Here is a 12700-nt window from a genome sequence, read left to right as displayed (position 1 = left end):
CAGAAAGGACTGCATAACCCAACAGGTAATGACCTGATAATTTTCCTGTTATGTATCCTCATATTGTGACCCTTATAACCATTGTTTACGAGAAGGGCAATTTATAATCATTGGCCTTCCATTTTGTATTACAAAGGTTAGTTGTGTCACTCGTTAAGAAGAAAATTGATTACCTGGAAGAGTTCAAGAGGAGAGTTTCCATCCTTCGGAGCTCCCTGCTTTGCATCTACACGAAGCATTAGTTTCCTGCAACCAGAGAAGTAAATATTGTAACTTCCAGGAAGAAAAATACGTAAGGTTTTTGTATATTACTAAATTTCAAATTCATCAACCAACATTCATGAGAAAGTATAAGCATACAGGATACAATTTCGGAAAAATTACGTTATGCAGGGCACATGTATCATATTTGTATCATATAGGTGTCTACATGTGTGACACGTGTTTGTACAATTGTAGGAATCCATCTTTATTTACTTCAAGAAGTGAAGAACACATGAATTTTGTCTTTCTTTTTATGCAGGAAAAATAAAAATTATAAGTTTACACACTTCTTCAATTCTTTTCTTTTCTTTCTTATTTAATGATAAATATCATTTTACAGGCTTCTACATGTGCACATTACAATTCATGTAAAGATGTTAGATGTACATGTCTATTTAGTAAGCGTGCAAAATGGGGAAATTGCAGCCTCTCCACTACCATAAGGAACACATTACAAGAAGCAATCCTAGTCAAAAGAAAAGTGATTCATCACGTGTGACAGGTATGCAAAGCTACTGAATCCGTTTAATTCAGAAGATATATGTATATCACTTTCTGCTGTTACTACTTGAGTATGGCAGCCTTAGTGCTATATACAGACACAAAAAGAAAACAAAAGCTGTATTTTTTTTTTTTTTTTTTTTTCAGATGGACAAAATTACTCATTTTCTTTCTCCTTTTTGCCAATGCAGGAAGTTCCAGTAATTCAGTTAAGTGGAATCTGAAATCAGAGGATACAAAAACAGATGCCTATGGGACAGAATGTTCAACACCAAACACAAAAATTAGAGATTGGAACACTGCTGCACATTTTACTTACATGAATACACACACACACATATGCGTATCTAGATCCAGTGAATGAAAAACAACCATAGAAATTCTATACGTGACAAAAAGCTTTAATATGTTTACACCTCCATATACTTTCACAAAAAATATAATAGAATTCCAAGGATGTAATTTGATGGAGTGTAGAAAGAAAAAGGCCCCTTTAAAACTTATAAATCTTATTCAGGTTATATATAGCGAGACAAAGACTAGAGTCTGAACTATATATACGGAGATATTATTTGCAAAAGGTTTAGATGAATTAACAAATGCTATACAAGCAAACATTCTATGGTGCATGTTGTTTGTCGACGACATGTTGAACAAAATGGAGACAGAATAGTATGCTATGTAATAAGCAAATATCAGTAAAGTTAAAAGAAAATTTTTACAGGACAGTTATTACGCTATCTAAAATAAATGGAGTAGAATGCCGGTGCTCCGCAAACATGTAGCTGAAATGAGAATGTTGATATCGATTATAAAAGTGACTAGAAGAGATAGGACTAATAACTAACATGAGGGAAAAACTAGGAGATTTACCTGGTAATATAATGAGAGAAAGCAGACTTATTTAATATGGACATATACAACAAAGACACATACATGCACTAATAAGAAGAGGAAGACTTGTCTGCATAGAAGGTAAGAGACAAAGAGACCAGTCAAAACTAACATGGGATGAAGAAATAAAACTTTGTAAAAAATTAAATATAATAGGATACATGGCTTGTAATAGAAAAGAATGAAAAAAGAGAATTTATGTACCCGAACTCATTCATATGGAATAAAGGCACAGATGATGATGGCGATGACACTTTCAAAAAGTTTAACTTTCCAGATTAGTATTCAACATGGTAAGAAATTGCAATTATGACAAGAGTGACCCACAAGCTATTTTTTGTTAGGGATAGTTTGCACCTGTTGACCGAACATAAATAGTAACGACAAAATCCATCCATACCACATCACTATCATTATTCAAGGCACATACTAGGATTTGTATATGCCAGTTAAGATTGATGAAAATAAGATGATAACAAGTAGTCACAAAAAGTAGAAACAATTTCACAAACAACTCATAGGTAATGAGTCACTACTAGGGACAAATTCTAACTCAACATGGTTTTCGTTGAAGATGAAGCAACATCTGATGACAAAGTGGGATATTCAGAAAAAAGAAAAAAATTGTAAGCCAATTTAGTACTTTAACATTCTTTAGTTCTTTGTTTAGAATTTTATCAAGTCAAATTGAGCCAGATGACCAGAGAAATATGCATAAATAAGAGTTTGCAGGTAATTACAAAAGGCAGGAGTTTTAGCAAAACTAATACACAAAAGAAAAATTGAAAGTCTTGAACCAAAAAAAAACATGGGGAACACTCAGAAATCCTTGATCTCCTTTCTCATACTGAAACAGAATTTGTTGGAGTGAGGGACAACTATTGGCAAAAAATTTAGACAACAGTAGCATAGCATTCAATGCTAGTTATGTCACATTAGATTCAGGTGGCTGGATACTGAAGCTAGAATCACGTTCAACTAAACCAAGAACAAGGTAAAGACATTAAAGAATTTGAGGACAAGCCAACACACTGACATTATACAATGCAAAAAAAAAAAAAGACATCCAGGGTGTATTGATCAGTAAGTCTGTATCAGTTTAATAGCTAGGGGGGAGAGAGGGGGAGAGAGAGAGGGGGGGAGGGAGTTTAGCAGAAAACTATAAGACCACAGTTAAGCAGAAGTTTTTGCATAATCATGACTGGAGATCAGCTGCAGCATGAAAAATACTATTAAAAGAACCACGAAGAACATATCAAAACTAAAAATCAAGAAGGTAGAAACTAGAAAGAAGACACATCTCATTTACAGGTGCAATGACTTGCTACTACAAAAGCAACCATCAGGTAATGCTAAGCGGAAAGTGGACTGAAAAAAGTGCATACTTTCCCCATTCAGGAGGGGGATTCCATGCTGATAGAAGCATATCAGATTTGGCATTAGGCAGGCAATTTCTGACAACAAAAGATTTTGTTGTGAACCTAGCAACACCAACATCTTTGTAATCCCGATCAAAATCATATATCTGTGTGGGAGAAAAGAAATGTATCAGAAATACTTCTGTGAAAGCAACAACTCCCAAAATGAAAGGAAAGAATATCACAACATTCAAAATCAAGAGAAAGAACTATAGTCTATAACCATCCAACAAGTTCAAGTTTCTGAATAAAATCAAGGACATTAAAGAATCAAACTACACTCTAATATCAAAATAAGGGAACTGCAGAAGTAAACAATTTCTGCATTCAACTATAAGGAAGTTTACTTCTTAAAATTTGAAAGAGAACACATAACTACTGACCATCAGCAGTTTGATACAGTTATAGAATGTGAATTAAAAGGAAGGAAAACGTAGAAGTATGAAATGAAATTGATTCGTCAACAAACGAAAAAGCACCAAATTGAATAATGTAAGAAATAAAACTGACAAATATCCATATGCAACTGCAGTTAAAATAAAGACACTCTTAATTCGAACACTCACCATGTCATTTATCTCAGCTTCAGCAAAAGATTTACCATCCACAAGCATGCCCCATACCACTTTGTTTATTTTCAATGAAATACGCATAGCATAGGATGGGCTTTTGTTCTTCTCTTTTTCCATTAGTCGTAGCTGTGCAGCATTTTGCAGAGCCATCCTTAATGAAGCAGATGCAACCTTCCTCAACTTTTTTGCATTTCCAAGCTCTTTCTTTAGTCTTTGCACCTGAGGAGGTGAAGTTTGCAACATTGTTATATAAATATATAAGAAGAACTAAGAATAAACACACAAACAGGAATGGATAAATACATCTTGTAAACTTGCATATACATAAATATATAAAATATACCTGATATCACAATTAACCTCAAATTCTACAGATTTGATGACATTTCAATAAGATGAGAACCAATAAACAAGAGGGAGAAATTTGAGATTAAGAAACTAGTGCACACAAAAATTCCAAAACTTTGAGGCAAATCCTTATAATGCATTGTCAAGAAAAGATTTGGATTAGTAACCCATAACTAATGGTTTCATAATAACATCCCCACCCACCCTCTGGAGAAAGGAGGGGAGAACGAAGAGCTCCGATATGAATACTCCAGTGCCAAGGTTACTTCAATAATCTTTGGTAAAGTGCATTGGAGCAATGTAGCCCAATAAAAAGATTAGAGCTAGAAAATGCTAAACTTATCTCAAACATAGAATAGGGATAATATTGGAAAGTAATAGTAAGAGTGGAGGAACATGAAAGTTGTGTGACAAAAATGTAAATTCAGCAGAAATTAATGGAAACCGATACTGAGAAAGCAGAGGAACATGAAAGTGTTAAGTAACAAAAAGTAAATTTGGATAACATTTACAGAGGGTGCTGGCCTCTCGAAGTTTCATCACATATCACTAAAGCAGAATTACAGAATTTAGGACCAGTTTAAAAGAAAGATTAGAGTAGATGACAGGGTTGCATGAAACAGCAAGGACTAGATACACACCAGTAAAGGCAGCCAATTGTAAGAATATTAGATGAAGAGTCTACAGACAAATTGAGAACAGAACTAGGGTATATTCACAGACTATAAATCATCATCAAAATCAATCCAATCTATTTAGAAGTTCAGATGACATGCTACTTACGCTACAGCAGTACATAATAAGGTTAAGCTCAACATAAGGGGGAAAAATTCACATAAGGTAGCATGTATATAATCTACAAGAAGTAGAGAGAATCTGTGCAGACATTTCAAATGAAATATATATTTCAATCAAATTACGCGATTTAAGCAAATAAGCAAAGACAGTAGAACCACATTACATTTTAGGAAATGCTTCTATGCAAATAATAAACCAGTTAGCCATTTTTCTCTATACGAAAAGTAGCTGAAAACAGATAATGACTACCCAGCCCCTTGATGTTTGAAGAAACCCTCCACATCAATTGGTATTTTTTTCACGAAAAGCGACACTGCCACCAGCTTGTGGATCAAAATTAATATTTATATCCACATAGAACTAGTAAAATCTAACAACAAACTAGCACCACCAACACAAATTATGGCTTCCAATTTTGAAGTACTTCACAAGGTTCATCTCTCACCAATGTAGATCTTCCACCAGATATAATCCATAGATCGCCTTCCTTTTCTGGATGTAGGTCTCCAGAAGTATCAGCACTGAGAGATAATTTCCTGATGTCATCAAGAATCAACTTCTGCTCCCGCTCTTTCTGTTCAAGATTGACTCTTGCAAGTTCTACTTCTTCAACACCGATAGGAACCACCTCATCTGCCTCCTCTTCTACATCTTCATCATCTTCATCAGGATATGAAAGACTATTTTTTCGAGGCCTGAATCAAAAACTTATTCAAATCACTTTGAAGAGTGGAAGAAAAAGTTTACATCAATTATACTCTGCAATTTAATGTCTTGACTAGAAAAAATAATAATATTAAAAAAGAATAACATAAGCTACCAAACTAATTATACTGATACGCCAAGAAATACAAGACTAATTACAACTATAGGTAATAGTGCAAAAGAAGGGAGATCAAATGAAATAACAACACAAAATTTAGTTACTTGGGAAGCCGAGCAAAGAGAAGATTGGTCAACACATCTAGCATAACTTGAAATTGACGCGACGTCATTGTTGCCGTTATATTATGAGAATTGAAAGCGAGCTCTTTCAAGGGCTTCACCTGTATCAGAATAAACTTCAACTGAGAATCCTGTTAAGTAAAAGTACATGCTAACCAACATTCTGACTTACCATAGACAAACATAAAGACAAAAACTTTAGTCTGTAGTAAATTAGTAATAGCTGGGAATATATTTTGATTATTTAACAAAATCTAGTGACAAACTGAAGAAAACCGTATCCACCTTCAAATCTGCAGTTCCACCTTTGTGCCTCGTGTAGCGGAAAAACATATCGCAAGGCATAAACACTCTTTCAAGTAAAGCACCAGTGCGTTTTACTTTTGGAGAGCTCCTACGAATTTTTGGAAGCCACTGAAGTCCAGCCCCTGGATCAACATCAGTTGGTGCAACATGGGCTTGCACATGCTCTAACATGACAGAAACTTCCATGCGGTTCCACGTCATTTCAGGTTGACTTTCTGGAATATGCACATTTCCCGTACCAAGTGCTTGTTCAATCATTTCATGGCCGACATGAAGAACTGAATGGAATGAACGGGCTAAAACACGGCCACTAACAGCGGCGAGAAGAAATCTACCCTGTCAACAGACAAAACAGCAACAATAGAGCATGAGTGCAAACAGCAAACAGCATATCCGTATAAGAGATGCAAACATATCATATGGCTTGAACTTCTGAACTTTGGCTTGTAAATTAAGATTCCTTTAGACATTGTCAAGTATTATTTCAGATTCATACTCTTTGAAAATGAAGAGTAAAATAATTGGTGGATTACTCATACAATTGGTCACGAGACAATCATATCAATCCCAGAAGGCAATAATATTTCTCAGTTTTCATCATAAAATATGATGAGCCATTTAGGCCATTCCTAAGATTTTTTTAGATACAACTACACATTTACAACTAATCTTTTGCACAATATGTAGAAAACACCAATGCTTTAGCAACTAGTGCAATGACAAGCACAAGTTTGTCTTTTTTACTTTCAGTTTTATTCTTCCTTAATTCTTAACTTTTGCTATATTTCATTTTATCTTTTCAAGGGGAAATGGGGTGGTTTTTCTAGAGAAATAAATTGATTTTTCAGAAGCAACAAATTAGTAGCCAAATTCTAGAAAATTTTCCAGCGAATGTAAGGAAACAAGAGTTGATATGCATTAAATATTATAACCAACAATATCTAAACATAATTTAATATATCAAAAGAGGTTAAATGCAAAATCAGCTTCCGCCTGGAACCTATTTGTTTATTTATTGTTTATTATAATTAAAAAGTACATCGCACACAACCACATTCCAACTGGACTTGAAATTCTGCACCTCAACAAGTGGCAGGAAATATCTTTTTTTTTTTTTTTTTTTTTTGATAAGTAAGATTTTATTGAAAACGCTCAAAAGGGGAGCGGAACCCAAAGAAACACAAGGGCCAAAGGGCGCCTTAGACCTTCAAAGAGGCCAAAAAAACAATAATCTCCCCTGTAGATCTATAATCTCTTCCTGAGACCCAACAAAAAAGACTGGAAATAATAGAGAACTTTAGCATAGAAATAGGTTTCTTCTTTCCATCAAAATATCTGCTATTTCTCTCTAGCCAAATGCACCACCAAATACAAAGAGGCGTAACCCTCCAAGCACTCTGAATGGGAGCCCCAACAGAGACACCTCTCCAAGCCTCAATCAACCCTCTAGAGGAACAAGGCATAACCCAATGGACCCCAAATAATCCAAGCATCAAATCCCAACAATCCCTGGCCAAGCGGCAGGAAATATCTATCCTGTGGTTGGTCAGCCTACTTCTCAAATATGGCGTTATTCTTGTCTAGGGAATAAAATTTCCATTATTTTCTGCTGAAAGAGGCAATGTGTATCCCTTTTTAATCCTATCAAGATCAATGCATGTTTGGACTATAAAAATCGTGTGTTTCCACTGAAACAAAATAGTTTCTTTCATCAGATGATATACAACTTTGTTTCAACTGAAACATGTATTGTTTTAACATAAAAAATTATCAAAAGTAAAAAGTTCTAAATGATTGAAAGCAAGAAAGCTCATAAAGTAACAGAGATTTCAGTAGAAGATGATTATAGAAAGAAAAAAGAGAAAAATTCCCAAATAAGAAGAGTGGAAGGTTATGCTGAAATTTCTCTTTTAGAAATCAACCCTATACTCAACATTGTCCCAGGCAAAGCACAAAAAAAAGAAGAAGAAGTGCAGAGCAATTCGTGGTGCCCATCTCCTTTACAATGTGTTTTCCATGGAATATTGCAGTTTGTTCATTCTTAAAAAAAAAAAAAACAGAGATTTCAGTAAAAGAAGATTATAGAAAGAAGAAAGAGAAATGCCCAAAATAAGAAGAGGAGAGTGGAAGGATATGCTGAAATTTCTCTTTTAGAAATCAACCCTAAACTTGACATCATCTCAGGCAAATCACAAAAAGAAAGAAAGTGCAGAGCAATTAGTGGTGCCCATCATCTCCTTTATAATGTGTTTTCCATGGAATATTGCAGTTTGTTCATTCTTATAAATTATAATGGTCTCTATATTTGGTTCTAAAATGAATGATCCAAAATTGTGTAATAAGTAAATATTATATTTGAATAAAATCAAATGATTAAAACCCGTCCATAATCCCACCAATATAGATTTGCAATATTAACTAAATTTTATATTTTTCAAATCTGTTTTTATATTGCAAGTGTTGTACAGTATAGTATAAGCTGTCACAGTGTACCGTTAGATTACATTGTATACTAGGGTTTTCTGTATTCTCCACTCACCTATTCCTGTAGCTTCTCCTATATAAACCCCATTGTATTATTGTATTATTCACTCAATAAAATATACGTTTCCATATACATGCTCTCTCTTTCAACATGGTATCAGAGCAAAAATGGATCCCTCTTTAATTTTTTTTTTTTTTTTTCAGTTTTATTCAGACTCTCGATTCCATCTCGGCTTTCTCTTAGAGATCTCTCCTCCATGATCTCAATTCTCGTCTCGGCAACCTCTCTTGGAACTCTCCTCAGCAATCTCTCTCGGTTCATCACGGCTAGATCTTGGTTCTCTCATCTCGGCTCCCTCTCACTCCTCTCTCTCTCTCGCATTCGGCAGCCCCCCTATGGATACTAATGCAATCAGCTCTGAAAGAAAAGAAATAAATCTGAAGAAGGAAAAACAGAGAGCTAATTCAAGCTAGAAAAAATAGCTTAAACACCCAAAACTCAATCCCAAAGAAAGGGAGAGGTAAAAGGCTGCTACAGCAGACCGAAAGTATTGATAATACGTCAAAAAGCTCCTAAATTCAACTTGGAACAACCCTTTTATAAGACACAAGGGATGCCCTAGCAAGGAATTAATCCTAGCCCTTCATATAAATATAATCTAACAGCCAGAATTCTATCCAGCAAAATAAAGACGCTAAAATGACAAAACAATCCTTAAGTGGTCACATGACTCACTTAAAAAGGCACAAAACTTATAAAATAAAAGCCAAAATGACAATAGTATCCTAAACATGAAATAAAGACAAACTTAAGACTTATATAAATGACTCTAGGCCAATAAACAATCACACAATCTGATCACATCATCAGCTGCCCCTATTAATGGAAACTCAGCCTAGTCTTCTGAGGATCTTTAACTGTTTGAAGAAAGTCATCTTCCATCAGTCCCTCTAGGTGAGAGTAAACTCGTCCACAAGTTAGAAGCAAATTTCCACAACCAATCAAAAATCTGAGCATGGTGTTCCATCCCCTCCTCCTTCTTTTCCGAACTCGAATCAAATACAATAATCTTCTTGTACTAACAAAAAGATTACATTGATTTTGCTAGATTCGCAAAACTCAGTGGAACACGTATCCTGAACTAGAAGTTTAATAACTTAAATTTTTCTTCCACCAACCGCTTTACAATTGTAGTGAGTTCCAAGAATTTACTCCAAATCATATCATAAAAGTGATATCCATTTTTTAGTGCTCGAATCCTAAAACACCAAACAATGATCAGATTTGTATTCTTGCAAAACTTCCGCGGGTGAAAAGTTAAACACTTCATTGTTCTCCATTGCTCTTGTTAGCGCCACGATATCATAGCTTCCTTCATTTTGAGTTTCTTCGATCGCTAATTGATCCCAATCCATAGATTCAATGTGTGGTTCTTCATAAAAAATTGGAGGCTTAATCAAGTCAATAAATGGTTCTATGGTAGTCGATGTTATGAACAACCATGACTCATCATCTGTTGAATCATTCTCGGAATCGTGACAGAAACTTTCTAACCGTGGCTTCTCATGATTGACGAAAGTGTTCTCATTGGACTCATCATCGTTATCATAAATAGGTTCCTCTTCTTCTCCACCGACAAATTCTGAAATTTTCACCTTAAAGATACCATCCCAGTGCCTTTCTTCAAATGGAAGAGGTGCTGGTCTATGCTACGTCGCCGGAAAAAGGATTAACTAAATCCTCTTCCAGATTGTCCTCCTCCTCAGATTCGACGCCATCTTGAGAAGGGCCTGGGGTTTGCGCTACGCGCAGGGTTAAAGCTTCAATCTGGCTTCTTAGATCTTCTATCATGGCAAGCACTTGTCGTTGATCAATAGCTGCGTCCTGATGAGGCCAAATGGCTGGTCTGCGAAGTGGATTTCTTCTCCTTGGTGGCATGTTGCAAAACCAAAGAGAGATATCTAATATCCCAACACAAAACCACTGGACCAGAACTTGCTCTGATGCAAACTAATGCAATCAGCTATGAAAGAAAGAAAAGAAATCTGAAGAAGGAAAACCATATTCAAGCTAACGAATAGCTTAAATACCCACACTCGATCCCAAAAGAAAGGGAGAGGTAAAAAGCTGCATTAGCAGGCTAGAATTTATTGATAATACTTAAAAAGCTGTTGAATACAACCCTTTTATAAGACACAAGGGATGCCCTAGCAAGGAATTAATCCTAGTCCTTCATATAAATATAATCTAACCGCTAGAATTCTATTGAGCAAAATAAAGACGCTAAAATGACGAAACAGTCCTTAAGTGGTCACAGGACTCATTTAAAAAGGCACATGACTTATAAAATAAAAACCAAAATGACAATAGTATCCTAAACATGAAATAAAGACAGACTTAAGGCTTATATAAATGACTCTAGACCAAGAAACAATCACACAATGCGATCACATCATCAGCTGCCCCAATTAATGGAAACTCAGCCTAGTCTTCTGAGAGTCTTATGAGGATCTTTAACTGTTTGAAGAAAGTCCTCTTCCATTTGCACTGCATCAGATACCAAGAACTCTCAGGGTTAATCACAAGCACCAAACTGAGAGGCTCGAACTACCTTCAATGGTCTCAAGCCATAGAGGTATTCTTACGGGCTCAAGGAAAACTGTCATATCTTGGATCAACCAATCCACCACTGATAAAAAGATTATTGAGGCTTGGGAGAAAGAAGATGCTCAGATTATGGCTTGGTAATGGAATAGCTTGGAACCTGAGATCTTCAACATGTCATTCCTATAACATCCCTCTTCAAATAGTCTTCGAGTCTTGGTCTAATAAGGTTATCAAATTAATTGTAATTACGATTGAAACAATCGAAAATGATATATGGGTTAATATATGCTCTAAAGTTGAAAATATCATAAAATAAAAAATAAATAAATAAATAAAAAATAAAAAAAAGAAGAACGAGGAATCCTTCGGTTACAGAATGGAAATCAGGAATTGAGTCATTATAGGATCTATTGTATCCTTTTTAGAAGATGGCATGCCGCCACTCGGACTCGAACCGAGACGCTCTAGTACTGCTTCCTTTTTTATTTATTGAAAAAAATCAATACTGATTAGTTATGAAACAATTTGTATTTTCGAAAACATAATTTTAGATTCAAATCCAAGAATCGTTCATGAATTCGCAAACATCAGTCAATAGTTAATGGTTCAAATTTGTCATAAATTTTTGGTTTTTGGGACTGAAAATCCACATTTTCTTTTTCAATAGAAGGGGGTTTTAGGCATTGTGTGTTTTGAGATACTAAACAATTAATCGAAGGGCTGAATCAAATCCCTTGATCCCGTTCGTCATAGGTTCCTATTCTTAGTTTCAATTTTTTCCACATTTATCAGAGCTTTTTTTTTTAAACGTATAATATAAGATGTACGGACAAACAAAAGGAGGGAAATTTATTGAGGTCCCTTCTTTAGTTGATTTTTCTAAGCTTAATTGTACTACTTGTGAACTCAGTAAACATTGTCGGACTACTTTTAAGTCGTTTTGACAGTAAGTGTATGAAACCTTTTGAGTTAGAACATTTGGATGTTTGGGGACCATCTCTTACTATTGGTTTATCTGATGCCAAAATTCAAAATTAGAGTCTAAAGTGGGCAGATACATGGATAGAGCTGGGAAGGTCCATTGACAAGTTGTGAAGTGGATATTGCGGTACTTGCGAGGCAGCGCAGATGTTGGCTTAGTCTATGATAGAGGCAGCAACACGTGTGGTAGTGTTGTTGGATATATTGATTCGGATTATGCTGGAGATCTTGATAGGAGGAGATCCTTGACATGTCTTCACTCTATGTGGGAGTGTGATTAGTTGGAAAGCGACTTTGCAGCCCGTAGTTGCATTGTCTACTATTGAAGCTGAGTACATGGCAGCTACATAGGCACTGAAGGAAGCTATATGGTTAAGAAGCTTGGTTCGTGATTTGGGCTTGCAGCAAGATGATTTGACTGTGTTTTGCGACAGCCAAAGTGCCATACATCTGATTAAAAATCAGATGTTCCATGAGAGGACCAATCACATTGATGTCAGATTTTAATTCATCATAGATGTGGTTGCACATGGTGCAATTTGAATGCGAGGAAGATTGGGACAGAAGAGAATCCGGCAGAT

The 12700-nt window shown here is 35.4% G+C and overlaps 1 protein-coding gene across 2 annotated transcripts in view; it reads right to left on the bottom strand.

Moving 5' to 3' along the window:
• The window catches only part of LOC132276762 (protein SABRE), a 74948-nt gene that overhangs the window by 6624 nt on the left and 55624 nt on the right, over positions 1 to 12700 (bottom strand). For both annotated transcript variants that reach the window (XM_059778356.1, XM_059778355.1), the window contains exons 12-17: positions 6026 to 6382; positions 5723 to 5841; positions 5241 to 5490; positions 3644 to 3868; positions 3045 to 3184; positions 174 to 246 (exon numbers count right to left, since the gene is read on the bottom strand). In XM_059778356.1, the coding sequence (XP_059634339.1) occupies positions 174 to 246; positions 3045 to 3184; positions 3644 to 3868; positions 5241 to 5490; positions 5723 to 5841; positions 6026 to 6382 (1164 nt within the window). The remainder of the gene's footprint in view (positions 1 to 173; positions 247 to 3044; positions 3185 to 3643; positions 3869 to 5240; positions 5491 to 5722; positions 5842 to 6025; positions 6383 to 12700) is intronic.

The sequence above is a fragment of the Cornus florida genome, unplaced genomic scaffold (genome assembly GCF_030987335.1).
Source record: "Cornus florida cultivar Cherokee Brave unplaced genomic scaffold, ASM3098733v1 CherokeeBrave_3.0.0_Hap2_Chr10, whole genome shotgun sequence".
Classification (NCBI taxonomy): Eukaryota; Viridiplantae; Streptophyta; class Magnoliopsida; order Cornales; family Cornaceae; genus Cornus; species Cornus florida.
The sequence above is the reverse complement of the archived record's forward strand: the minus strand, read 5'-3'. Positions and strand labels throughout refer to the sequence as shown.